Source organism: Dermacentor variabilis, chromosome 11 (assembly GCF_050947875.1).
Source record: "Dermacentor variabilis isolate Ectoservices chromosome 11, ASM5094787v1, whole genome shotgun sequence".
NCBI lineage: Eukaryota > Metazoa > Arthropoda > Arachnida > Ixodida > Ixodidae > Dermacentor > Dermacentor variabilis.
Window position 1 is genome coordinate 41,754,499 of NC_134578.1, and position 27,141 is coordinate 41,781,639.

General features: G+C 44.6%; 1 protein-coding gene across 1 annotated transcript in view; it reads right to left on the minus strand.

Annotated features, from left to right (window-relative positions):
- The window catches only part of LOC142563547 (uncharacterized), a 43,845-nt gene extending 18,173 nt beyond the window's left edge, over positions 1 to 25,672 (minus strand). Inside the window, exons 1-5 of the mRNA XM_075674120.1 lie at positions 25,516 to 25,672; positions 20,820 to 20,983; positions 17,175 to 17,237; positions 16,620 to 16,750; positions 3,705 to 3,760 (exon numbers count right to left, since the gene is read on the minus strand). Of these exons, the coding sequence (XP_075530235.1) occupies positions 3,705 to 3,760; positions 16,620 to 16,750; positions 17,175 to 17,237; positions 20,820 to 20,983; positions 25,516 to 25,585 (484 nt within the window). The 5' untranslated portion in view covers positions 25,586 to 25,672. The remainder of the gene's footprint in view (positions 1 to 3,704; positions 3,761 to 16,619; positions 16,751 to 17,174; positions 17,238 to 20,819; positions 20,984 to 25,515) is intronic.
- Between the last annotated feature and the right edge of the window lie 1,469 nt (positions 25,673 to 27,141).

Here is a 27,141-nt window from a genome sequence, read left to right on the forward strand (position 1 = left end):
CCGACGTTGTAAATTAATTGTTATACAACAAAATTCTGTGCGTAAAATTGCGTTTATTTTCATCCGAAGGCTAGCAATGCCAGGCAATGTGTATGTTTATGCAGCACAGAATTCACAACGTTAATATCACGCAACGTGTGTCTTACACCGTTCCGGAGCCACGCCAGAATGCTAACTCCAAATAAGGTGGATAACACTGTGAGACGTTGACGTAGTGATGTCCCGAAGACGAAGGCGATGTCTGATGTTGATGTGAGGACAGAAAAAAAACAGGATTTGGGGAAAATGGGCCCAGTGTCACATACTCAATATTTATTGCGTGGCCTAACTGAAAGAAAGTTCGGAGAACTAGAGAGAAAGCGAACACAATAGATAGGAGGCGTACTCTTTGGAAGGGGTTTTATTTCTAACGCGCTGTGAATGTGTGGTGGGGGTTGAACGGGGCACGGGTCTGAGTATTTGAAGCGTGTGTTAAGCTGGTGGAGGCGATAGCTCGCGCTTGCTAAATAAGCGGAATCAACGCAGTTCTTGCAGCCATCAGTGCGTGAAGTGTGAGTGTAGCGCTGCGTAAGCAACGCTCTGATAAAACTGCCTATTGCTCAATTACTTTCCTGGGCCAGCAGCTGGTCAGTGTACCAAACGACATTTTTGAAGACATAATGGTAATTGTACTCGGTTACATTTTTCTGTGGCGTGTACAAGTCTTGCGGCGCATGGCTCTCAACGGGTCTGAACGTATACATGGCTCTCGCCTTGCACCGTGGTGGTAATCATCGATGGCTGCAACCCACGGTGTAAGGCGTGGTGCAATCTTAGGGCGAGCCGAGATGGCTGCTGGATTTGTGCGCGCTGTGTTTTCGCGCGCCTAATGTTGGAGATAGCGTGACCCGTTTCGGAGACGCGGTGACGCTAACGACAGCGCGAAGCGTTTGCTTTTGCGGAGCCCATATTCTTCATCATGGCGGCATTGAGACGGCGAGTGCTCGCGGTCATTTAGCGATATCTGTTCAAGTGCTCGTGTGCGCGCGTGATGCTTTCTGATATAATCAGCAAGCGAATGTTTACTGCTATTTACGCGTCCGATAGAAACAAGAACCTTCGTCTGTCTAACACTACATACTTGCGCGCTTTGTTTATCTTGCCTGTTTTACAGGAAAAAAAGCATTGTGCTGAAGCCATCGATGATGAGTGGTAATGTAAGCCAATAATCGAATGTTTTTAGAAAGCTGTTCGCTATAATAAACGTACGATGAGCTTTAGGCGTGCACTGTTGCAGTCAAAGTATTTCAGTGGCATTTGTTGTTTTACGACGTAATTCCGTAGAGAACAACGCCGTTAACGAGCACATCTGTATAGTGATATTATAGGTGAAAGCAAGTGCACTTCAAAGAGCTTTAACAGCTGGCCTTCGGCCGCAAACGTACCCTACAACTCGGTTGCGTGAGAGCATGCGTCGTTCGCATCAGCGTCTTTGTGACGGCGGTGACCGTCCTACGTCCGATCAAAAACCACTGACCACGTAAACGATCGAAAGAGCCAAAGAAAGCTATTCGCACGAAAACTTGGATCTAGCCTACATTCTGTTGAGGTTATAAGATAATGTGCGAAAGTGACAGTGAAGGACGAATAACTATTGTCTGTGCTGTAGAAACTAAAAAAAACAAACAGAAAAACGGTAGGCGTCCTTAATCTCTCCCTTAAGTGCCTCTTAGTGGCATTCGCAGTTCGGCGTTGGTCTTCTTTAGTTTAACTTTTAGGCAAGCGGAACGCACGAGGCGAACTCCGGGCCAACTGTTTTACATTAATTGGCTGGTTATATAGCATGCCACCTTCTCAAGTGCGACGTCATTAGTGACGTCATTACTTCCGATTTCCACTTCCGGTTTTCCAAAATTTTGCCAATGTCGTGCTCACGTGGCACGTCTCTAAAGTCTACGATTCTCTGCCTTGGTTTGCGGTAATGAGTGATTTCTAATTAATTTTAATTATTCCAGACACTTCAGCAGCTCAGAATGTAGCCAAACTTGTGCTCCGATATCATATTTATAACGAAACCCATGAATTTTTTTCTGCACAATTTTTTTTCTACTTTTTCTGATTCATCTTTAATTCTGTCCCCGGTCGTATCATTGATTTCTAAATATTTCTTCTTATTCCAGAGGTTTGATCAACTCAATGTGTAACTAAACTTATGCTCTTATATCGCATATATAATGAAACCCATAAATTTTAAGGCGTAAGCCTTTATAGGCTCATGACTGTCCGGGCACTGTCCGTGGTGGACGCAGGAAAGCGATGATCACCGGCGAGGGGAGCAACGAGAGGAGGTGCCATGCCAGTAGCGCTGTGCGAGTGGGCGCATGGAAGAGCGCGGACATGCACATGTGGGTGCTCACACATCGGCGACAATCCTTGCAGCCATATGGCTGTGATTGCATCCCTTGCTCGCGGCCACGGCGGCGTCCGTTCGCAGAACAATTCAGACAACAGTAACAGAGAAGACACTCATAGATAGGCGTTTGCCTATCGCAGTTCAGCTCAGCAAAGTGCCCATAAATTTTTTACTGGACTATTTGTTTTCTGTTTTTTTTTCTGATTCATTATAATATTGTTTGGGCCGCTTGAGAAATTTCTAATTATTCTAATTATTCCATCCACTTCAGTAACTCAACTTGTAACTAAACTTACTACCTGATGTGGTATCTATAAAGAAACGCATAAGTTTTGTACTGTACTATCTTTTTCTATTGTTTCTGTTTTATTTTGAATTTTTTCACCGGTCTTGTCAGTGATATTTTAATTATTTTTATTATTCCAGCAACTTCAGTAACTCAACTTGTAACTAACGTTATGCTCTGATATCATATGTATAAGGAAATCTACCAACTTTGTACTGTAATATTTATTCTGTCTTCTCATTTATTTTGGTTTTCCTCTCTTGTCGTCTCATGAGGTGTACCAGAACTGCTGCGCAATAAAAAAGGCTGTAGTTCAATGAAAAAGAAATGCGGTTTAGCTCAAGCTTGAAGCACCGACTGCGACAGCAAGGTTTAGTTTTGCGCTTGAACGTCTCAGACGGTGTTCGAGCTATACGCGAGCTCAATTGACGCGGACGTGACATACGCGGGTTCGCTAAATATTTATGACACCCTGAAACGCTTCAGCACGCCGTGTAGGACCAGCAATGACACACACAGGCTCCATTGCATTGCCCGCAAACATCTGTGCCAGTAGAATTACATGACTTTCAACCTTTGAGCACTGATATTGTTTTTCACTTTTAGTACTTATTAGTCTGTGAAGATTTCAGATAGAAAACATGCGCTGGGAATGTCATGTTACGTGACATTAATTTGTGCGCTGCCATTCTCAAAAATCGGAGGAATTGTTTAGTGGAGAACGGAAGACCTGATTTGAGCTGATTTAATGATTCAATGCTCTTGAATAGTGTAGCGATTTAACATAACTCTCATATGCAGCACGAATGAGCATATAGCATACATATACTTCATGTATGTGGAGCCCCACGGCAATCGAGACGGCGGCAATCATGAAGAAAATTCACTTCAAGTGTCCATATATTGCAATAACAATAAATAAAACTTTACCGCATGCATTTCTTGAGCCTTATTCTAAATTTACGGTTGCAAGTACGCAACTTGCGTACGCGTTTGCATGCATAATAATGATGATGACCTACGCACATTGTACAGTGATGGGTATCCTGTCACCCCTGTTGCTTTCTTCTAACAGCTGTTTCCTGCAAGAAGAAAAGAACATGGTTTGACTAGTTCACTACATTAATTACATGCGCAATATACTAAACAAATAATTTCATGGCAATTTTTTTTCACATGGGGAAATAAAAATGGTACCGGTACTTCTGTAGCAGAACATATCGCTACTTGAAAACTGGAATGTAGAAAAACACGCGAATGTGAAGCAATTTAAAGGCTTTTTGAATTCGCGAACACTTTGCATTGATTTGCATAATAGCTCGCCATCCGAGAAACTACAAAATACGTAATTCTTTTGTAAGCACTGCGCTAAACCAATCTCGCCAGAATGTTTCTTCATATGAAGTGGTACGGAAGAAGAATTGGAGCGTCTACATAATTTGTTTTGCAAATATTTGAGTAAAGACGGCAAGCAACTAAATATGCAGTCATATTCGATGGTAAACAGCGCACACAGCCCCAGAAATGTTTTTTCACTTAGCCAGAGATGAGCCGTCAGGCGTGATTTAAGCAATGAAGAAAAGCAGCAAAAATTCGGAGGACGGTTAAAGGGACACTAAAGCGAAACAATAAATCAGTTTAGACTAATAAAACATTCTTTGGGAACCCCGCACGCAGTCATTTCAAAATAATAGTTTGATTATTAGATGAGAAAATGAAGATCGAAGTATCAGTATTTGAATTTCGCGCCGAAACCCCGACGCCGGTACGTCAGTGTGACGTCAGGGACTTCAAGGTATCTTTTGCATTTGAGCCGCATTGGCTGAATAAAAGTTACCGAGACCTGCTGTGTTTAATATCTGATTCCTTTAGAAGACAATGTAGTGAATCTGTACAACTGTATAAGTAAGTAGGCCCTGGCCCTAGAAGATTACATCAAAATCCATGACATCACAGCGACCAGGTGCGGGAACTTCAAGGAGTCGTTGCCACCCGTCTTTCGTTCTTGTGCTTTTTCTGGCTTACCAAGCGTCTTATTGTGGTGAGAATGGTGTTTTTAGTGTCGTAGAAATGTAATTTTCTGATGCAATAAAATCATTTTTCTCTTAAGTGTCCCTCTAAGCTTTGCCGTTCAGAGTCTGAAGGCGGAACCGCATGGCGCGATTTCAGCGCGATTGACGCGCGGATGGTGGGACGCGCGCGTCCTTTTGACGCGTGCCCAGCATGATCCGTCACGAAATCGCGCCGCCGCGTGCTGCTGCTCGGAGTAGTAAAAAACGCGTCGCGCGGCGCGTCCACCAATCAGAGTTCAGCTAAGTCACGTGGCATTTGGTCACGTGGCATTTTAGTTCTTTTTTTGCCACCAGATGGCCCTGCTCTCTGCGCATCTCGACGGAACCTCCTTGGCGGAATTTTTTTTTTCTTAGCAGAACTGGCGCGCGCGTCAAGGAAAACGTGTGCTATCGTGATTTCGCTCGCGCATCGTGTTCACGTAAAATGAACAAAGCAACCTTCAACGAGGCCCTAATAACTAAAGTGGAGAAGCGTCGCGTCTCATCGCTAATACTGGCAAGACAATTTGCTAATAATATTACCAGTGTATGGTGCTCGCTCTCTTCTCAACCAGGCAGGCCGCACCCACATGTACCTCCTGACCCGCATTTTTTCTTGCTTCAGTATCAGCATCCCCCTTAATAGTAGCAATCGCCTCTTCTGCTCGGTAGTAAGCGGCCGACCCTCCGTTTTATATGTGAAGTTGTAAACAAGCAGCGGCTTCACAGCATGCGGAAGGTACATAGTCGCAGTTTCGCACACAATATTGCTGCTTGATTAAGCTTGATAAATACACTTTGGAAAGAAATGTCGCTGTCTAATTACACTCAGATTATTTTTATTGTAGTGTTGTGTAAGTTTAAGGGCATATTATATATGCGGAAACAGAGACAATACATGTCGTTGAGAGTTGAATAAAGGGAAAATGAGACATCCACCCGTTCGTAGCAATTGCTACATTGCCCATTTTCCCTTTATTCATTACTTCTCTCCACCTTGCGGGTTTCCGCAGAACTACTACGTCGTTGAGAGTTATGTTGTCTGGCAACCCGGAAAACGCGGCGCGAAAGCGCCGCTCCTTTTTTTCGTACGGGTGCTCGCGCATCGGCGGCAACGCGGGCGTTTGCCGCCTGTCGCGTTTTTCGCTCGCGAAAAACGCGCCATGCGGTTCCAGCTTAACGCGACAGTACTCAAAAATAGCTGACTGCCTCTCACGCTTCCCGACAACTGCAGTTTATTTGACCCTAATGTTTTCCTGGAAACGCTGGCGGCGAATGCTATGTACAAAGGCGAGCTGTCTGGTTCTTCTTTTTTATCCTCCCTTATGCGTGGAGGCGAGCGCCATCTGGATGGTTTTGCAAGGAACGAAGTGGGGCGTGCTGCTCCTATTAAGACAGACCTGAAACGTCAACTGGAAAGAGGTTTGAGTTTCCGAGTAATATATCTTTGTTTTCTCGTGCATACGAATTACAATCCGACGCTATCACGTCTGTAGGTTGTGTAAGTCGTGCTTCACGAAGTTTCTGACGCATTTTACATTGAGAAATTAAATTAGTGCAGTAACACCTGTGCGCCACGCAGAGAGCCTGCCTGTATAGGAATGCGTGGTTCGGGAGGATTTTTCTCATTAAGTATTCCTTTTTTCCGCGTCCTGTGTCCCACGGGAATGGTCTAACGGAACCTTATGACGCACTGCATTACTGTATGATAATGTATTTTTGTGTTGTTTTGCGAAATGCTGTCATGTATTCTTTTGCTACTTTTGTTTTTCTTGTTTTCTTTTGGGATACAGGTATATTGTAAGTTGTATTACCCGTCCTGCTTGGACCAGATTGGTCTGCAGCATGTAATAAATAAATAAACAGATAAATAAATAAATAAATACAGACACCGCCGCCGACGCCCATACCGACGCAGGATTTCCCGCGACACGGGGCTCGTAACGTTTCAAGGTAATACTAAAGTACTGTCTTCGTGTTGCTATACTCCGTTTCAGAGATCAGGCGCAACGTTACAGAAAATACGCAAGAAGTTCGGTCACGACAATTTGGCACCCTGCGTATTTAGTCAACGCTTAGCTGGGCGTTCCGTCTGTGCTTCGTTGCGCACGAGCGGTGTTTGCTCGCGCGAGCATGCACGTGAGGCTGCCGTGACGGGCTGCAAAAAAATAAATAAATACAAACAACGAAAAGCAATACTGAGCCCTTATGAAGAACAGTTTCGCACGATTGTGGTAAGAAAAAAAAAAGATCGAACTATTTCCAAGTGCGGACGCAGCCATTGGAACAAGTCTCTCTAACAACCGCATGCATCTGATGTCCGAAACAGAGTCGCTCAGTCACTGCACGTGCAGTGACTGAGCGGGGTAGCGCTATGCAACTATGCACAATACGATAATGCGCGACTATGTACAATGACATGCATGACAGTGTGTGGTTTCTTTTTAGGCCAAGAGATTTTTAAAACACGGCATGTAATATATGATACTACCACATCTTCAGAGTTGGTTATCGGCCCAAGCACAAAAAGATTTGGCAAATTCACCTGTTTGTTTCTAGCTTTTTGAAAAGTTGACACGAATAAATAAAGCCAAATAGCAATGAAATCATGTCTTCATAGAATAAATTCAAAGTCTGGTAGAACTCGCGAGATATGCTTCTCTAAAAGGGGCTACGGAATGCATTGATAGCTTCATAGATTTTGCGCAAGTTACTGGGATATAATCTTGCCTTGCCTTTTACGCTTTCGCAGTCACAACTCATAAGAAGTGCTCAGGTACCTTCCGACTTTTGATATTTGTCTTGAGCTGCACTTTACCCTATATTCACTGGGTAACATTTTCAGCCGCCATTAAAATAGGTAGCTTAAAAGGAACATCGACGCAGCTCACGCTGAATCCTTTGTACGAGTTGTTTAAGTTAGGTAAGTGTTGAGAAGTGGGCGCGCTGTGTTCAGCCTGTAGTCAAAGAAGAATACGAGGGGAGAGAAACCTGAAAGATAACTGAGAGAAAACAGAGCTGCGGGAAAAACAAACTAAGAAAAATCTCAGAAAAAAATCACATAATTTATTATGTGTTTCACGGGGACTAAAGTGGGGTTGTTACTGTCTGACGACAGGACAGAATCGGACACTGAAGGCTCGGAGGATGACGACGTTGACTTTCAGCAGGTGCGCGTTGCAGCGCAGGCTATGAACGTATTCGTACGTGGTGGCATATTGTCGTTCCTTGTTAAGCCGCCATCTCTACCTCATGCGCAACAGTAAGCTATCGAGCTATCTGAATGTCGACAACGTAACCGAAATAAGGCACAATGATACGCGAATGCTCCCGCGGTGTTTTCGGCATGAACTAAACAGCGCTTGGTACTCATTTGTTTAGGAATAGAGAGAAAATCGCCAAGGAAATTGTTTCTGACATTTAGCTTAGGTCATGGGTCTGCAAAATTTATCGCCTGAGGGCCGGATTGAAGATCAGTGGGCCGCAGAATAATGAATAATATAAATGTTTGTGAAAACACAATTTAAATATAGCTAACGGTACCGTGGGTAGAGTAAATACGTTAGTTCTGTTACTTTCTGTCGCTATAGATAAATTAAGAATAAATAACTTAGCATCAGTCGTATGTGCACAAAAGCCTTGGCTTTACTTTTCCAGATACCTTGCATAATAAGTTTATGCATGTACCTCAAATACATGTACATGCTAGTACGGTTGTCGCTTTAGTAATCGACGGACGATTCCAGGTCACTGATTGGGATGACAAAGCTATGCGCTTACTGAGGTACCCTTGAATGGTTCCCGCATAAATATGTTTCCTAGAAAGGTCATATGACAACTCCATTTTAGTGAGAAACAGCAAAGAAACTGCCAATGGCATGCTACTGAAATTAAAATTGTTTTATCATCTTCCAACGCAAAACCGGCTCTAATACATTTCCAAGGTAAGGAAAATTCTCAGATCTTAAAAGCCGTAGCTACACATGCGTCGATTCCGTTTGTGTCGTAATCGATTCCGTTGCTTCGTTTCTAAGTCATGCATTTACGCTAATGCAAATGAATTTGTAAAAAGTAGACCCCTTTATAAATTTTGGAAACCTCTTGGACTAAACGCCAAGTTTCCCCGGTCGGCTGTTATCCACTTCTCACGTTTCACCGAGGTTTGGGGTTGTCTGCTATGTTCCCAAGCGTGGGACCTACTTCGAACACTGCCTACTGTGAGCACGTACAAGAGCCGGTCATTGCACGCATGCGACCTTATCACATGGATCAGCTAACTACAGAAAAAGGTGCATCCCGACTCACATACAGTACTCTCGTTTGTTTTTATACTAAGACAGACTGACCAGGTAAGAGGGAGTGATTAAGTAAAAACTTTATTGAAAATAAATAAAAGAAGGCACTATGGTTCAGGTCCCTATTACAGGGCCCAACTGGCAAGAGCGGCTGACTGGGCTTGGTCCAGAAGAGTCAATTGGCTCTCTGAGCCCTCGTCAGTGAGCCGTGCGTCACACCGCCTATTTCTCATTAGATGATGTTTGTGTATTATGGACTGTTTATGTGCGGATGCCTTTTGGGCCATTAGCATGTGATGTGTTTTAGTGTGGCTGCGTCTGCGCGCAACAAGCACTCGTCAATCAAACTCGAGGGATGTATTCTGTGTAGATGGTGCAGGTAGGGGAATGTTTAACTTTAAAGCTTTAAGCCTGCTTCGATCAATGCACAAGATGTGTGTTTAGCCCCTGAAAGAACGACAGGCGTTGCTGCCAATATATATTGCGGCATGTTATGTGATGTACTGCAAGAAGAGTCAGTGCGGAGTTACTTGTGTGAGTGCCGAAAGCAGTCCAGTGTCATACCTGTAGCAGTGAAGCGACGCCACGAACAATTGCTCGCACCTTTCGGGCATGGTTGTTTGGAGCAAACACTTTTCTTTAGCCTCCGGCTCACTTGAAAGACTCTTTATCTTCAAGTAAATCTGATGCGACTCACTAGGCAGGCCGAACGTTCGTACGCACATTACAACTATTTCTGCCGTTTCGTCGTTGAAATCCTCGAGACCGATCAGAATAATGCCATCGGCAGCAAGGACGTTTTCGGTTTCGACGGAACAAATCAATTCTACGCCACGAAAGAAAAACATGAGGAGAGCACCAAGCGAAAGAGTCACCGTGAGCCTGTAGATGGTATCCATATTTGTGTATTTGAACCATGCTGCCTGCACAAGTGACGGATTTTGGAGTTGTCAATAGCCATGCAAAAATGAAAAAGAATGTGAAACGAAGCAGCAGTACTTCTACCTTCTTGCGGTACTTCAACTATTAGAGTTTAACCCAAGCATTAGAACATTATTTGGCAATGATTACTCGCTCTTCAAAGATGTTATTGCGCGGCATTTTAGCGCATTCCTTTCCGTGTTTAGATCAGACGAATGAAGTTGCGTTAAGCGCTCCATATACAGCAATTAACCATCTATTCAACTAGAACTGTTGTAATACCTATAGCGGAGGGGGGGGGGGAGCTCCATCAAAGGAAAAGCTGGCGCCACCGTCGGCGTGACGTGGCATGAGGGATCACGTGGACACAGGGGCCGCGTCAGCTGCTTCGGAAGCGCCAAGGCGAGCTGAAAACGAAAGCTTAAAGTCCCACTTGCGCTGCGGTTTTGATTAAGTGGTGAGGCTTTCCCGCCTTGGGTGTCTATTTGACAACATATGAAAGCACTATAATAGGTACTGGCTGCCTTTGGAGGCGTGTAGCATGGTAGGCTACTGCTCGGTGCCGCAGTGCCGGACGTACCCAACGGAGCCCGGTGTCAGCCTTATTCGCACGTAGCCGCAGTACAAGAGGCTGCGTGAAGCTGCGCACGCGAAGCTTCGAACCGGCAAACAGCCATTCGCTTCAACTGGGGTATGTAGCAGGCACAGACGCGGGGAAGATTTCTGCTACGGTGCCGGGTCTGCGATGTTTGGTGAGTAGCAGAAAACGCGCACTGAGACGCTCACTCGCGCCCGCTGCCCCGCTAATGTCACGAAGGTTTAGCCTATGAACTTATTGATGATAGATACTGGCAAGTTCACTGTATGGAAAGGAAGCGGTAAGAAGCACATTAAGAAACGTGGCTTATGGGTATGTTTGTGTTATGAATTAATACACGTACTGGATTACAAAAAAGAAGCAGCGGGAAATCGCTCGCATAGAAGACCGATAAACAAACAGTGCGACGCAACTTGGAAATATTATTGAAACGTCCAAGTATTTAGAAGAAAATGAAAGATTGAACCGTCGCGACGGCATATCAAAATCACCGTAGTCGTCAATGTCTCTATAACGAAATTATTTTTGAACTGCTCGGATAGCGTCCACGCAACAATGGTTCCTTGTGTACTGCCAAATGCTCATATTCTGCGCCCTAAAGCTCACGGCACGGTGCGAAAACGCGCACGCAGCGAAAGCGAAAGAGAGAGAGAAAAAGATTTATTGAATTATAAAATGGAATTCTCGCGGATCGAGGTCTTCTCTTCTTCACGCTGTCTTCTCGTCGAAGGGAAGCCTCTTCAGCACGGGTGGTCCCTCAGTCCAGGGCTCCACTGAGTTTGGCCGCGTCCCTAGCGTGCTCCACCATCCTTCTTTGGACGGCGAGTTCGCAGCTGACGAGCCGGCTCTCCCAATGCTCCGCACTCGGGGGTTTATGATCGCGGAATGCGTCGTTTCGTTCGCACTCCCAAGTTATGTGATAGAGTGTGGGTGTAGCCCCGCACCAGGGGCAGGTGTCCCTATACTGCGTTGGGAACATCTTGTTGAATATGAAAAGGTTGGGGAAGGTGTTTGTCTGGAGCCTACGCCAGCCCGTTGCTTCCTCCTTCGTCAGCGCTTTATGGGGCGGTGGGCACTTGAATCTAGTCCCCCTGTAGTGTTGCAGTAATTCCGAATAACTGTCACTGAGGATCCCGGCGTAACTAGCGCGGTACTCCTGCTGCTGCCCAGCCCGGAATCTATTAGCTCGAGCTAGACCATCCGCCGCCTCGTTACCCCTTATGCCCTCGTGTCCAAGTATCCAGATCAGATTGTGTTTGATTTTCGCCTCCTCCGAGGGGTTACCCCCTCTGAGGATCCTAAGGGCAGTTTTGCATATTCTGCCCCTCATGTAGTTGCGACAAGTCTCTTTCGAGTCTGTGAGAATATTTAGCGATTTATTCTCCCTATATCCTTGCATCGCCGCCAGCGCCACGGCGATTTCCTCGGCTTCAGCTACGCTCCGTATCTCGGCCGAGACGCACGAGACAAGCTTTTCCTCCTTGTTCATTACTACCGCGATGGCCTTTGCCTCGCTTCCTATTAAACTTATGCTCGCGTCCGTGAAGAGTGTGTTCTCTTCTCTAGCCACTGTCTTTTCTATGTATTCGGCCCTAGCTTTCCTTCTGCCTTCGTGGAGCCTGGGATCCATGTTCTTCGGTATAGGCTTTACATTAAAGGTTTTCCTAATTGCCGCCGGTACGTCCTCGTACCGGTCGACGTCTCCTATTTCGAAGCCCAGCCTACCGATCAGGTTTCGCCCCGTGTAGGTCCCCGTTAGTCTTCTCATTTGCGCTTTCCGCTGTGCTTCCGCCATTTCGACGAAGGTGTTGCTCACCCCTAGTTGCATCAGCTTTTCGTTGGAGGTGTTTCTCGGCAGGTGCAGCCCCGTCTTGTAGGCTTTCCTCAGGACGACTTCAATCTCTTCGTTGGTCGTTTTAGTCCTCACTTGGTAGGGTAGCGAGTACATGACTCTGCTGACGATCAGGCTGTTGACGAGCTTGAGAGTGTCTTCTTCTCTCATGCCGTGCCTCTTCTGGGAGACCCTGCTTATCATTCTGCTCACGTTCTCGGTCGACTTCTTGAGGAGGCCGATGGTGTGGTTGCACTTTCTGCTGCCTTGCAGCCACATGCCGAGGACGCGTATCATGTTGCGTTTGGGGATGAGTTGTCCTTCGAGGCTGACCTCCAGTTTCGCCTTGGTGGGATGTCTGCCGACTCTTAGCAGTTCGGACTTTTCGGTGGAGCACCTGAGGCCCCTCTCCTTCACGTAGTCTTCGACGCACTTGGCCGCATCTTGCAGCGCCGCTCGCTTTTCCTCCAAGGTTCCGCAGGTGGTCCAGACCGTGATGTCGTCCGCATACATCGCGTGCCGGATTCCCTGGACCTTTTCGAGTCTCTTCGCTAGGCCCAGCATCGCCACGTTAAACAGTACGGGCGAGATTACCGAGCCTTGGGGCGTACCTCTGCTAGGCGTTGCAAAGATACCGCTCCTCAGCTCGCCCAGGCCGACCGTCGCCGTTCTGCCCGAGAGGAAGTCCCTGACGTAGTCGTGGGTCTTCCTGCCGCAGTTTGTATTGTTGAGGCCCTCCATGATGGCCTCGTGGCTGACGTTGTCAAAGGCCCCTTTGACGTCGAGGGCCATGACGACGTTTTCGCCCTTTCTCGGCATTGTAGTCAGGACTTCCTTCTCGAGCTGCAGCAGAACGTCTTGCGTCGACAGGTTGACCCTGAACCCAAACATCGAGTTTGGATAGTATCTTCCGTTTTCTAGGTGCCGCTGGATGCGCTTGGTGACGATTTTCTCGTAGAGTTTTCCTAGGCACGACGTCAGCGAGATGGGCCTCAGGTTCTCAATCTGGATTTTCTTTCCGGGCTTGGGGATCATTACGACGATGGCGTGCTTCCACTCCGCCGGAACTTTCCCTTCTTGCCACAGCGTGTTTAGGTACTTGACGAGCTGGTCTATCGCTCCGTCGCTCAGGTTGCGTATGAGGGAGTTCCGGACTCTGTCCGCTCCCGCCGCCGTGTTCTTGGTGGCCGATCTGATGACCTCGACGACCTCCTCCCTCGAGATGGGTCGGTCCATGTCCGGGTTGTCTTCGCCTCGGTACTCACCGCGGTATCCCTCCGGCTCTCCCGTTCCGTAGCATTTCTTGCGGACCTCCTCGAGCAGCTGCTCGTCGGTGCCTTGGAATAGGTGGATCAGCCTCTGGATCGAGTTGCTGCTCTCTCGCTTGCTCTTGCTGGGGTCCAGTAGGCCTCGGAGTATCTGCCACGTCCTGGCCGTGCTGAGGGTGCCGTTTAGCGACCGTGCGACTCGTGCGACCGCTGCATTGAGGCTTCATTCTGTTATGCTCCCTCTAGGTTATAGAGACAGCCTACTATAAGAACATACATCACATAGTTTGCTCTCATAGTTTGCCTACCTTTCACGCGAGAAGCCGGTTCGGGAGTCTTCATCGCGACGACCGCATGCAGTGGCGTTCCACTGCACCTATTCGGTAAAGAAATAGCGTGTGTAAACAATTCTGTGCTTTCAGTTTGCCCAAGGTTATTATTTGGACAGTTAAAAACTTCCCTCGTTTTGAGTGTTCGTACAGAAATGTCGAGGAGGGCTGCCGTGTGGTGTTGTTATTGAGCGCCGTAAGCCAAACCTATGAGGAGTGCGGCTTCCGACAGATGGCTACTTCATAAGCCCCCGCCCCCAGTATCTTGTTGACCTTAAGCTTTACCATATTGCAAACCCATATCGCGGTGTACATTGTAGAAGTGTGTTACTTTACCAATGAATAATGCTTTGGAGTAGTCACGTTATCTCGCCAACTATGCTATTGCAGAGCCAGTGTGCACTTGGATGTTCTGATGGCCTGCTTTGCGTGTTTGTAATGTGTGAAATCTGCATGTCAATTTGCACGCCTGCATGCACGCTCTCGCGCAGTTAATAAATGAAGAGCAAGGTGAATAGCTTCATCACTACCAGAGCACCAGACACAACGTCAATCACCCCACAAATCACCGCTATGGCGCGAACGTTTCTCACGAGTTTCTAGGCTACTACGCCAAGCAACCACAGCAGATACTAGTCCACTGGGCGAATATGTTGGAGAAATTGAACATTTTAAAGACTAAGCGCGTCTCCTGGCAAAATTCGTTCTCATCAACGCCAGGGCGACTAGTTGGCAGCCATCTTTGCTTCCTTCCAGAATGGGGCAGTACTCGCTATTCTAAAGTAACTTTCCTTCTGTTTGGCGTGTCTAGTGCGTATGTGCCGCTTTTACCTTGTGAACTTTTACCGACGTTGTGAAGTCGTGTGACAGACCGACGAACTGGGTGCCTCCCGAAACATCTTCAACTTTGGTGGAGGCTTATTGGCAACAAAACCATAGAATTTAAATAAACCTTTTTATTTTATGCTACATAACCTTGCATGTATGACCCAGTCTGTAGAGGTTACTTTGAGATTAAGAGTTTTTGTGGTTTTTTAACGTAGTGTGAAAGACAGGCGAAGTGGATTTGGCACGAAAAATGCTCACCAATCGTGGAGGGTAATGGCGGAGACAGGACAGGATCAGAATAAATAGATTTTACAATATCGCACAATGGGTTAGGAAATTTCGTGGCGTGAGGTGTAGTCGGCTGAGCGGAGACAAGGCTACATTTTGCTGCCTGAGCGGGGTCTTAGCCCAACAATGACATGAATAGGTTGATACTGTCACAATAATAACATGACAAGACACAACCGGCCCAACAGAACGGCTCCGATCGAGCAGAACGTTTTCTTCGTCGTCCTCAACTCTTTTCAGCGAACATTCCACAGCGCGCAAAATAAAGCTCAATCAAAGTGTAACCGTACAACACACTGAAATGCGCATAGTGTACACGTCAATATTATTAGTAATAACATGGTCTGCTGAATCTAGTGTAACGCGTGTACATTACTTATGCCGCGTGTTTTACATCACCTCAGCGAAAATTTACGAAAAGTGTACACCTGAATCATATGAGATTACTGAGAAATCATTTGTAGTCGTCTTGGATTATCTAGACGTTTTTTTTGAAAGGGCGATCATTGACCTGGTCGCTTAGGTTTATTTGTATAATTTTTATTGGTCTTAGGACAGGTAGTATTTTCAAAGTAGCAGAGTGTACTCCGCAACATCCACTGAAGTAGTTTCCTGGCGCTTTATTTCACGTAGAACTTTTTAAGGGTTCTGAATAAAGCCGGCACGACATTACGCGGAATTGGGCATAAGTAATCAACTCACTAATTGCATAGCAAGAAATGGCCACAGAAATTGAAGACGACTACGAATGATATGTCGTTGGTCTCATTTATTTCAGGTATTGGATATGATTTTTTAAAGTTTGCTTCAAGTTACCGAATGTTGACGGCAGATATATAGCTTACAGTAAATGCAAAAGGGAAGCTTATGTTTATAATTGAATTTAAAGAGTACAGAGAGAGATAGAGAGAGAACAGGATGCATAGAAAGACAGGGCGATTAACCAGAGGCAGATCCGGTTGGCTACTGTGCACGGGAAGATGGGTTAAAGGGGATAAAAAGAGAAAGAACATGGAAGGGGGAGATAGAGAGAAAGAGAGACGGGAACGAACAAAGCGCGTACACTACAGAACGGTAGGGGGCGGCGTTCTTAAAGTCTATCGTGAAGCCCCGTAGACCCCAGGAACCTTAATAACGCGAGTAGGCCTTCAGCGCGGATGTTCTTTTGGAGCACTGACCTAAAGCTTCTAGTGCTGATAGTGGAGGATTATCCACTTTTTCTGTCCAACTGGTAGGGTACTCAGCACGTCACTTGTCTCTGAGCCCTGTATCGCTGTCAGACCCAGATATGTGTGAGCGTGCGATTGCTCTCGCATGTCATGTGGTGCTGTTGGCCATTCCAATGAGGAAAGCACATGAGTTCCTAAAGGAAACGCCTAGCCACAGACGGTACGGCATGGTCCGTCCTCGTCATGGTAACCGAGGCGGTATGAATTTAATTACCGTATGAATTTAAAGACTGATGAATCAGTAAAACGCAGAGGATTTGTTTTTCAATAGCACTGCTTGGCAAGTCATATATTTGTACTCACATTGTGAAGTAGTACACAATACCGCCAAGCTGTGTTGCTTGGGTGTGCATTGCTTTTATGAGCTTCTCCAGCGTCGCAGAAGCATCCAGTGATCTTTGCATACGGTGGAATAAAACTCCGATGCTGTCATTCTGTGAAGGATAATGTGTTTGAAAATTAGACATTGATTGAACTCTGAAAGCAAAACTGCTTTATAATTATATTTTCAGCGAGCTACTATTCAGCATGGAAGTTCATGTGTAGAGGATTGGGCCAATTAATTCTTGGGAACCAGACGGCGGAGAACGTGGACCCATCGTTGTGTGTCCGTTCCTTCCGCGCTGTGCTTGTGTTGCCATGGATGTTCAGTTTCGTATCAGCATGCACAACAATGCTTATGTTTGTGTTAAGCATGCATTCAGCGTTTTCTCTATGCCACACTGAAAAATTGTATTTAACAGGTTTAACTGCGACTGACAGCCCATGCAGTATATTGTCTACGCTCTTTCTTTCGGTATACCAGTTACTGCGGGTGTACAATTATAGGTATTTTCTTTTTGAATTCGATAGTCTTACCTGAGCTGTACTGTTTACTTGGAAATTTATCATTACGAACTTTTGATGGAAATCATTCTGGACCTAGAAATAAAAGTGAAGAAACACGCAAATTAAGAGGCGTTGTAGATATAGCTGATTGTTTTAACTCATGCCCATAAAATAGCTGAAGAAGAAACAGCAAATGGTCAGGTGTTTTCTTTAGTTCTACAGATACTCGTACTTTATTAGAATCTGTTTGTGCGGCACGCCACTATTAACAAGTATATGCAGCAGTGCTTTCTTTACTTGAAGTCTTCCAACTAAACTCTTTCGTCCTTTATGTCTTCTGTTTAAACTTCTCCCAATATTCTTGAGTATGCGCCAAGTTTCCTTGGGTAGTGCAATTTCAGTGTTACGCACTTCACCTAAGCATTCGGGTACAAATACAACAGGAAGCATTATTTGCTAATAGCATTATTTGCAACGTACAAAGGAGTATTTCATGGGAAATTTTCAGCCGGAATATATTAGTTGCAGCTAATACTAGCCGAACAGTCGCTTAAGGTTCGCTTGGTTGAAAGGAAATTTGCTGAGTTAACTCCACATAAGCGAGCGCATCAATACCACAGAGAACCTTAGCTGCAGAATTCTGTCAAAACATGGTGCTTATGTTAGTTCACTCTCGTGAACGGAGGGGAAGAGGCAATTAGCAAACCTGTCCAATCTGCCTTTAAGAATGTTTCGTCGGCTCGCCGGCGATAAGGTCCACGCCTGGCTAACCGTGTCCAGAGACACGAGGTGGTAGGCGATGAAGAAAACAGAACACGCAGTAGTATATTAAAAAATTATGCGTCCGAAAATTATAAACCTGATAGACAAAACACACGCAGAGGTGTAAGGCGTAGCTGAAGCGCAGATATTACAAAACACATCGCGGAACCTTCCCGCGACGGGTACAAGAAAGGTCACCAGGTGAGAATTTACCATCAATACGAAATAAGACAAAATACTCAAGTAAATTAAAATTATATGCAGGCTGATACGTGACAGACACTGCACTCTCAGAATATGTCAAAAGAATACGCCATGATTAACTAAACAGAAGACTAAACGCGATTGAAAAAGGGGTTCCATGGCAAGTCCCGAGAGCGGGTTGTAACACGTATGCTTTAAACCCTAAATGCACCACAATGTACCGGATAATGATTTCACAAAGAAGGGTAGAGAGCTGCTTGATTCAGATGAAAAGCTAGTGCAAAAAACAAAGCGGCATGCGACTGCAGGTCTCGAAGCGCAGCATATCTGGGTAATCTAAACCATAGATCTGAGCAGATCTGTGCTTCCACAAAGGTGACTTCATTTCAACAAAACAGAGAAGAGCTTTCATCTGTCATAGTTGCAAGTTTGATTGCAAGTGATAAGCCCCTGAGCAAGCATTTTTATTACGAGCTTTCCTTTTCGGTTAAGCATGTAATGGCGTATTTATGAAAGCTTGATTTTTTATTTTATTCACGCAATGCATAGTGCAAATATTCGAAGCTCTACCAGATGAACGCCCTGCTGTCGAAGTGAAAGGTAACCTGAGGGGAAAATAAATTACATGGAGTGGTCGGAACGGAAAACACATTGGCATAAGGTGGGCTAAAACAGCAACGAAAAGCACCAGCTGAGATATGTGGCGAACGCGTTGGTGCTGCAGTGGACAAACGTGGATATGCTTACGTTAATCGGAGATGATAATAAGAACGTTTTGGTTCCTGACCAAAATTTTCCGCTCATATTACACCGTTATAACATGAATTTCGGTGCATTCATAAAAAAAAACTTTGCCCTGAAATAGATTGCATGCTGCAAATAGTTTTTATTGATGTTTTCATGCTCATTCTGTCGATTGTATGGAACGCAGAGTGTCACACGAAGACTGTCTCTGCAAAGAAAGATGCAACGGCACCACGGAAAGAGGCAAGTTCCTGTTCTGTTCTTGTTCCTGTTCTTGAGTCACAAAGAAAATTTGGCTGCGCCAGAAAACAGGTCGGTCGCCAATTGCGAATTACATGCGAGACAGAAATGCATAAAATTAGAATCTGTTTGTATCTTGTGTCCTTTCACGTCGGAGCGGCCGTATTTTCTATCATTATATTTCTTTGTATTTTTCATGTTTCAGTTATTTGCTTCGTAGACCTTAGATGGCGTGACTCGCAACACTGACAGGCTCATGTGCCTCCTAAACGTGATCTTCCAAGAAAGTTGCAAGCACTAGAATGACACTTTGCCAAGTTAGTTCTAGGTGGAAGAAATCATAAGTTTTCAATAGTTCTTTCGTGAGCCTAAATTATTAGAAAGTTTTTATCACTAAAGCATCTAATTTTCACCGAAGGCGCACGGTAAACATCTAGAACTTGGAAAACTAATTTTGCCATTATGTACTCAGGGCGGCGTACGTCACATTACTTGCTCCACACTGTCGAGCTTTAAAAAATTAACACAACGTTAGCCACATGGTCCTTACTGCAAAGGTACTTTTTTAGGCAGCGATGTATCGAAGTGAAAAGAATAAGGTTTTTTTGTTTTAATTGATTCTACGATAAATGTGCGTTGAGGCACAAAAGTGCTTCGGATGCACAGTCGATGAACTCTGGACACCTTAAGAGCACTTAAAAAATGCTGCGCAATGTTTCTCGGACAAGCAAAACTGGACACCGTACTGGTGCAGCTCATGGTTTGCAAGGTTTGTCGGAGCACACTGGGATTAGCGAGGTAAGCTAACAAATTCTTTCTCCTCTCTCTGCACAACCGTATTAATTAGCAGGGAAAACTGAGCTTGTTGATAATTTTTTATTAATGAACTTGAACGCGAAATGTCGACGTGGACCAAAAAAGAAATGCCTAGCACGAAGTCTGCCTGTCAAGTGAATGTTGATTTAAAAAAGAAAGACTGTTTCAATCGAAATAAATACGAGTAGATGCTATCATCACTTTCACAGAAGCGCGTATTTGCGAGCGCGTGCTAGTCGCCTTACAAAGGTTCGCAGAAGTGTACGTTTCACGAAAATGCACCTTCGGTGAGAAAAATAGTAAGCCAGTGACTGTTATCTTCTGCACGAATATAGAAAAATTACCTGCCGCATAAGCATAGAGCAAGGAAAGCATGCAGCGGTTCGTTGCATGCGATGAAATCAACACACTTGTTCTCTTCGGCCTTCGGCTATTCCACTTAAACGGTGCTACGGATAGTTACCCATGTAACAGTGCTTCATATCATGTCATGTTTCTTCTTCTGTCGAATATGTTCATTATTCCATCTACAGTCCATGGACTACCATATACGTACATGTATTATATGCATTATTAACGCGTAGAAGAATGTTTTTGGCAAGACAAGCGATCTTTAGCTGCTGCGTAGGAGATGGCGATGTGCGGTGGCCGCATGCCTGTAGAGCCCGAATGAAATCCGGCAGCATGAAGCCATGTCGGTACGGATGGAAAAATCTCAGGTGGTGCCAAATAATCTAGAGGCCCTCTTAAAGCGCGTTTCAAAGAACCTGTGTTGCTTTTTAGCTTAGAACCCACCAGTATACATCCAGACTGTGTGCGCTATGGGTGGGATTTTTTTTCATGACTAAAGAAGTGTTCAGAATTTATACATTTCTTCATGAGGCCTAATAAACAAAACATCGAGCTTACCTTTTGAAACAGCTCTTTGAACATGTCCGGGGGATCACTTTGTGCTTTTTGGCGGATGCTATTCGATGAGAGTTGTCTGTTTACTTGTGTTTTAATGGATGAGTCATAAAGGACATATACATTAGCTGTGAGGCCTTTCCCGATTTCTTGTGGTCTCCTGTTAGCTGAAAGATTTATATGTGACTTCAGTTCATTTCGCTCGTGTTGACACGTCTTCTAGGTTTCGCAAGATTCGTAGTTATATGTAGCATGTGTAACTTCGTTCAAATGTTGCTGTAGTGACAGTTTGTGGGCATAGACAGTGTATCCCGAGTGAGTGTTGTGTGTTACCGCAGAAAACAGCGTGGGTGCACATTCCTATTCTTTTGTTTACTATATTTAGAAATTTCTCTTTATTTTCATCAGTTGGATACAACTGCATTCTGTTCATGCCATACAGAAGTATCTTCTCAAGTCAGACTATAATGATTGCGCATGATATAAACTTGACAGGAAGTCACAACAGAGAAATTAAATACGAAACCGTAAGTAGCCCTTCGATCCTAAAAGAAGCAGAACATGTGTCGAATGAGCTCGCCAACACCTCTCCGTAGAGTGGTGAACGTGGTTTAAATCAGAGATATGGGGCTTGACACATGTGCCATGCAATGCTAACGCAATTCTCTCACATTTTCCGCTACAGTGCCATTGAATTCCTTATGTCTTTTTTGCCTAAAATCTGACAATTATCTGAAGCAAATAATTGAAAAGTTGACAACAAACTCGGGTGTCATAACCACTTATATGCTGGAATCAACGGAGAAGCATGTGCGATAAACAAAAACCATAGTAAAGGGCTCAAATCGGTAGCGTATGAGAAAACGCTCTTAACGCCATAAACGTCACGGATTTTCTACTATTTATCTCTGAAACTATTCGGAAGCAGTATGTCAGAAAGGTAGTTATGGCATAGCGTATTTCAATTTGAACATGTATGCGCCTGTGATCTTTATAATAATTTAGGCCGCACGAAATATTGATGGAAGAAAAAACAGGGCTTTTTGGTGCAGCACTTCGATCTGTTTCGATTACAGAGGTCGAACAACAACCAAATTGCTGACACCAAAACGCTGCGGCGCCTGTGCTTCAACAATGCGTGAATTGGGCGGGGAATTACATTACGGCCCACCTGAAGATGACGAGAGGTTTATCATCAGTGAGTAAGTATGCTTGATGTGGCATTCCGTTAAAACACGTATCCAATCTTCCAACACGTGCGAAGGTGCGTTCACATGGTGTTACAATAAGAGGAGAGGTCAGCAAACGAAAGTACATATATCGACTTTGGGGACCTCGAAACTAAGTTTGCCTTGTCCATCCATCCCACCATTTCGTTACGCTGAGGACGACTTTTGACGTCATCGACGTCTGTCTTATGCTATAGGCGGCTGGTCCCTACCGCACTCTGCCTCGAATTGTAACGACGCGAAGCCCGCCTTTATTCAGAGCCAGAAATAGCGCTACTAAGCCGAACGCGCAAACTCTCATCAGAGTAATTCGAGACCAGACATGTAAACACGTCAGTGCATCTGCTATTCTTAAGATGGAAGACAGGCACGCGCCGTCAAATTGCCGAGGCAGACGCCATGGAAACAGCTGAGGTTGTAGGAGTCACGTGACCGAACTGATGTCAGTCGCAATGACAGGTCGAACGTGAAGGTGCCTCCGAGCGCGGTAAGCGATGAAGCCGAATGTGTTCCTAGCACTCTATTTCGACTAGCCGAATGTACCATTACTCACAGCTGCCTTACCACTCAAATGTTCGCATCCGCCATAAGGTGAAAAAAAAAGAAAGTTCGTCCGCAACCACCGCAAGTGGGATGCGAATCCGAGTAACTACAACAATCGGCACCCGAGAATCTGGGACGCTAACCACCGAGCTATCGTGCAATTTCTTTATTGCATAGAAATAATGTGAGGAACGGAGGCAAAACGCTTTTTCAGTTAGATTTGCACACACGTACGAAAAGAAAGAACACGCATACGATGCTCAAGATTCCCATAGGAATTTCAAAGATGGGCCGACAAACAAAAGCATTCATAAGCGACAGCCACTCAAAGATCAAAAGTGTATACTATGATGCGCACTTCAGCAGCTTCTCAGAAGAACCTGGTACATCCATAGCGCACACGGAGCCCGTAGCAACTGTCATAGGAGGTCAACCCAACGCTAACCCGTGCGCTTCCAAGTCCTTCCTCCTCCTCCCTCCCGCCTACCACCTCCAGGTGCCTTCCTCCTCTGGCGCTCACTTCCCTCTCCCAGCTCGGAGACTTCCGTTTTACCGCCATATTGAAAAGGCACCTCCAGTTGTAGCCCATGCGTGACTTGATCTAAATGACGCCTGGCATGACCGAGCCCACGACGCTCTTTGCGTTTTCTTTGGCGCGTTCACGGCAGGCGTAACTTAAATGAAGGTAAGAATGGGCTTCAAGATATGATTCATTTCTGAATACAGTGGAGGTCTCACCGATTTCATTGATAGGGCATGCACTCTTGCGCGTGAAACATGGCTGCTGTCACTATCAGGCAGCATCGTCAAAGGGCGTAAAGGACTTGGGGAGTCCGCGTTTGCTGTAGGGTCTGCGTATCGGCTGTATCAGCCCAGTTGCGTTTCGCAATTCTCCCCCGCAGGTTCATTCACATTTATTCTGATATCTTTAAAATCGAAGAACCTTGACGTAGCTTCTGCGCCTACGTCCTCAGCTAGCTCTGAATAAATGTTACCATTTTAACGAAAGATGTTCAATAGTTACTCCACCATTTCCACATCCTACGCATGAAAATTTCTCATCCCCAAACTTTCTTTTAAAGACCTGAGTTTTCAGAATACCATGAGCTGGCTACGAATAGTAATGCTCAGTTCATCGACATATCGTAAAACTAATCTTAAGTTATTCTGTGCGGTTCAAATAATTTGTATGTTTTCCAGAATTTTCGAAAATCACCTGTCATTAGTCGAAGCGAAGCTGGATTAGTCAAAGAGGGGGATATTACTAGGTCAATAAATTGAAACACATAATAAATATTTAAGAAAAATTCACTACGTAACTTCCTCATTATTTACTTTGCAGCATATATTATAATTTACGAATTGTAGCCTGCGAGTTCGCAAGACGTATCTGCTTCAAATGAATCTCCAGAATGACACCAATTTTGAAATGTTATTTCCCAAAGTATGGCACGAAATAAATGAACTTTTCAATTATATTTGTACTTCAATGCATAAAAGGGCGTTTTCTTAAAAATGTAAGTGAGACAGCAGTGCATTCTTGCTGGGAATTTGATGACGCGTGTTTCCAAGCTGGTGTCATTATGAAAATTCATTCCTCGAACAATCGCCGGCTACACTTAGCAAATTACAATGTGTGCCGTAAAGTAATTAAGAAGTGATTTAGGAATTCTTTAATTAGTTGAATATGTATTCGATGTCTCCTGCCAGTAATATTCACCTCTTTGAGTAATGTAGTTCCAGGAGTAGAATTAGATTATCTGAAAGGGGTGATTTAGAAAAATTCCGGAAAACTTAAAAATCATCACCCCGTAGTTCGATAGCTGGGCTTCCTGTCCATTGTGCCTATCCATGCTTTCTCATCACCCAGCAAACGGTGCTGAAAGGCTGACCGCATATAATTATGTCTTTATTTTATTGCTCATGCAATTCCGGAAAAATATTGTAGGCTGCTGAATATAAGCGCAGACGCTCTCCCTTATACACGTGCAACCTAAACAATATATATATATATATATATATATATATATATATATTAGCGCACTTGCTGCCAACACCACAAGCTAATAATGAGGCATGCAATGGGTTCATGTTAGTGTCCTCATGCTGTTCAAATTTTAAATAATATACTCTAAGCCGCTTCACTGAAACAACACCTCTAAGTTTGTTGCGTTTCTTATAGCAGTGATACGTCTAGGGCGCATTTTATGGTTGCTTATACGATTGGTGTGCTGATGTAATGCCTACGATGATCACATGCTCGTCGGATATCACTGGCAACATTTATCTGCTCGAGTGCTCTATTTATCGTGCTGCTTTGGATCGGACATTTCTTGAAAATCGTTCCAGTATTACAAGCGTTGCACGCCAGAATTGCACTCATCTTTTGAGATTAAGAATATATAAACTTCTTCCGAGACAAGCAGCTGTATTCAAGCTCCATCTCTTGTGGTGCATGTGCCAAGCTCAAGTTTCGCTGCTTTCTCCATAGTGGTAACATCATTTTCTTTCGCTAAGATTTTGTTTTCCTTGAATTAAAACATTTTGTCTTACGTAAATTTGTTCCTAAGTTATAGAGTACAGAAGCGAATCAAAATCACTTAATATCCTGCATGCATTTGTCTTTATTGTCCTTTGGCTGAATGTTTGTAACAAAAATAGACTTTCAGCTCCCCAGTTTTGTCGCTCATAAATATACACTTGTAATATATTTCAACGAATCGTAAATCTGCAGGCGACATAAATGCAATCTAAGAGGAGCAGCAGATTTTCGTGCGCAAGATGCTGCAGTAGAATATAAGCTTGAGCAGCTCTTCTAAGAGCTCAGAAGCCATTCCTAATAGACAAAAGTGCAAAGGTTTCCGGTTGTTACCTTGTACCGAAAGAGAGCTTCAAGAAGAAAAAAAAGAAAGGACATGAAAACTTACTTGATGCTCTGTTGTGAGCGTGGTGCTGTTGAAAGAAAACGCACAAAAGAAGGACGAACTGTGGGAGCATAGCAGGCAGTTCACAAGCGCTCAAGTGCAGTTAAAATAAAAGACGAGAAGAGGAGCTAGCAATTCGATATATATACGTATCACTCCATAGGGCATTGATCCTAAGTGTGAGCAACTCGCCGATATTTCTGTGGCAATGGAGCCGAACAGCAAAACGCAAACGGAACCGTTGCGGACGACCTATGAAACTTCAACGACGTTGACGCTTACATGGAGCTGACAAGCTATGATCTTAGTATTTGTGTTGCCGCATGACCCTATTGTGTAGTTTGAAGATGTGAAACGTTTTCTGCGCATAATTCTTGCTAAGCTCGAATATTGTAATGCGAAAACAGGAGAATACCCTCTTCCTCATGACTTCAATTATTCCGTGAAGTGGTGAACTTTTGAAGGTGTCACTTTGTCCACTGTAGGTTCCAAAATTAATAATGAAAAACAAGCACTCAGACTTTTGAGTAAAATCAAATCAAAGTCACGCAGATAGCTGCCTAAAGGTTGCTTAGGCTGTCGAGAGCGTCTGTTTGCACCTGGTGCCTTTTTACGTCATGGTGCCGCAGGCAGTGCAGTAAGGATATTTATTGACAGCACCAATTGTCTTGGATGGTACCTGAGCATAGTTACTCACGTGCGCAGAAAAAATGTACGAATCGGTAATTTATGTATGCAACGATCTGAAAGCGAAACATTTATTTCCATGTGAATGCATGCGTCGGAACGTTTATCGTTCAGGATCGTTACGTTTTGGGCGAGTTGGTTGTACGTGATTCTTTGGAGACTTATGTGCGCACAAAGACAAGACGTTGAACGAAGAAGGGACACATACCATGCGCAAACTTCAACTAGCTTCTATTGTGACTGCGACAAATACATACGCTTCCACCATCAGAAAAAAACAGGGAAGCAAGAAAACAACAAAAACAACAACAGAAACTGCATAGCCACTTGTGACGCAGGAACGAAAGCTTTCCACTGTAATACCGTTTCGCCATCCCCAAACCTCACTCCCTTATCACTTAATGCTATTGACGGGGCAATCACACAATTCTTATCAAGCCGAAAAATTTCTCTGGCCTTGACTATCTCCCTGGTTAACCAATTTATGTGAGAAAATAAACATGTTCCTATGGGTGGGCAGCGCAACCCGGACGAAAGACAAGAGGATGTGCAAAATACGAGCGCTCGTACACAACACTCTGCGCTCGTATTGTGTACTTCCTCTTGTTTTTCGTCCGGGTTGCGCTGCCCACCCTTAGGAACCTGTTCAATCACCAACTCGCCCAGCTTACCATGTTAATTGACAAACTAAAATCGTGCATCTGTTAAAGATAGGATAGCAACAATTGCATGACTTGCAGTGCTCTGCATTGTGGCCTTCAATGGCTTGCTTTACCTTGCGGTGATGTTCTGCTAGCCTCTCATTTATGCATCGGCTGCTGTGGCCGATATAACACTTCCCGCACGACAAGAGAGCCCGATATACTATCCCTTCTTTGCGCGCAACGAACTTGCTTTGAGGCTTTATCATGCATTTTGGTATTTCACTCCTAATTGGGCAGC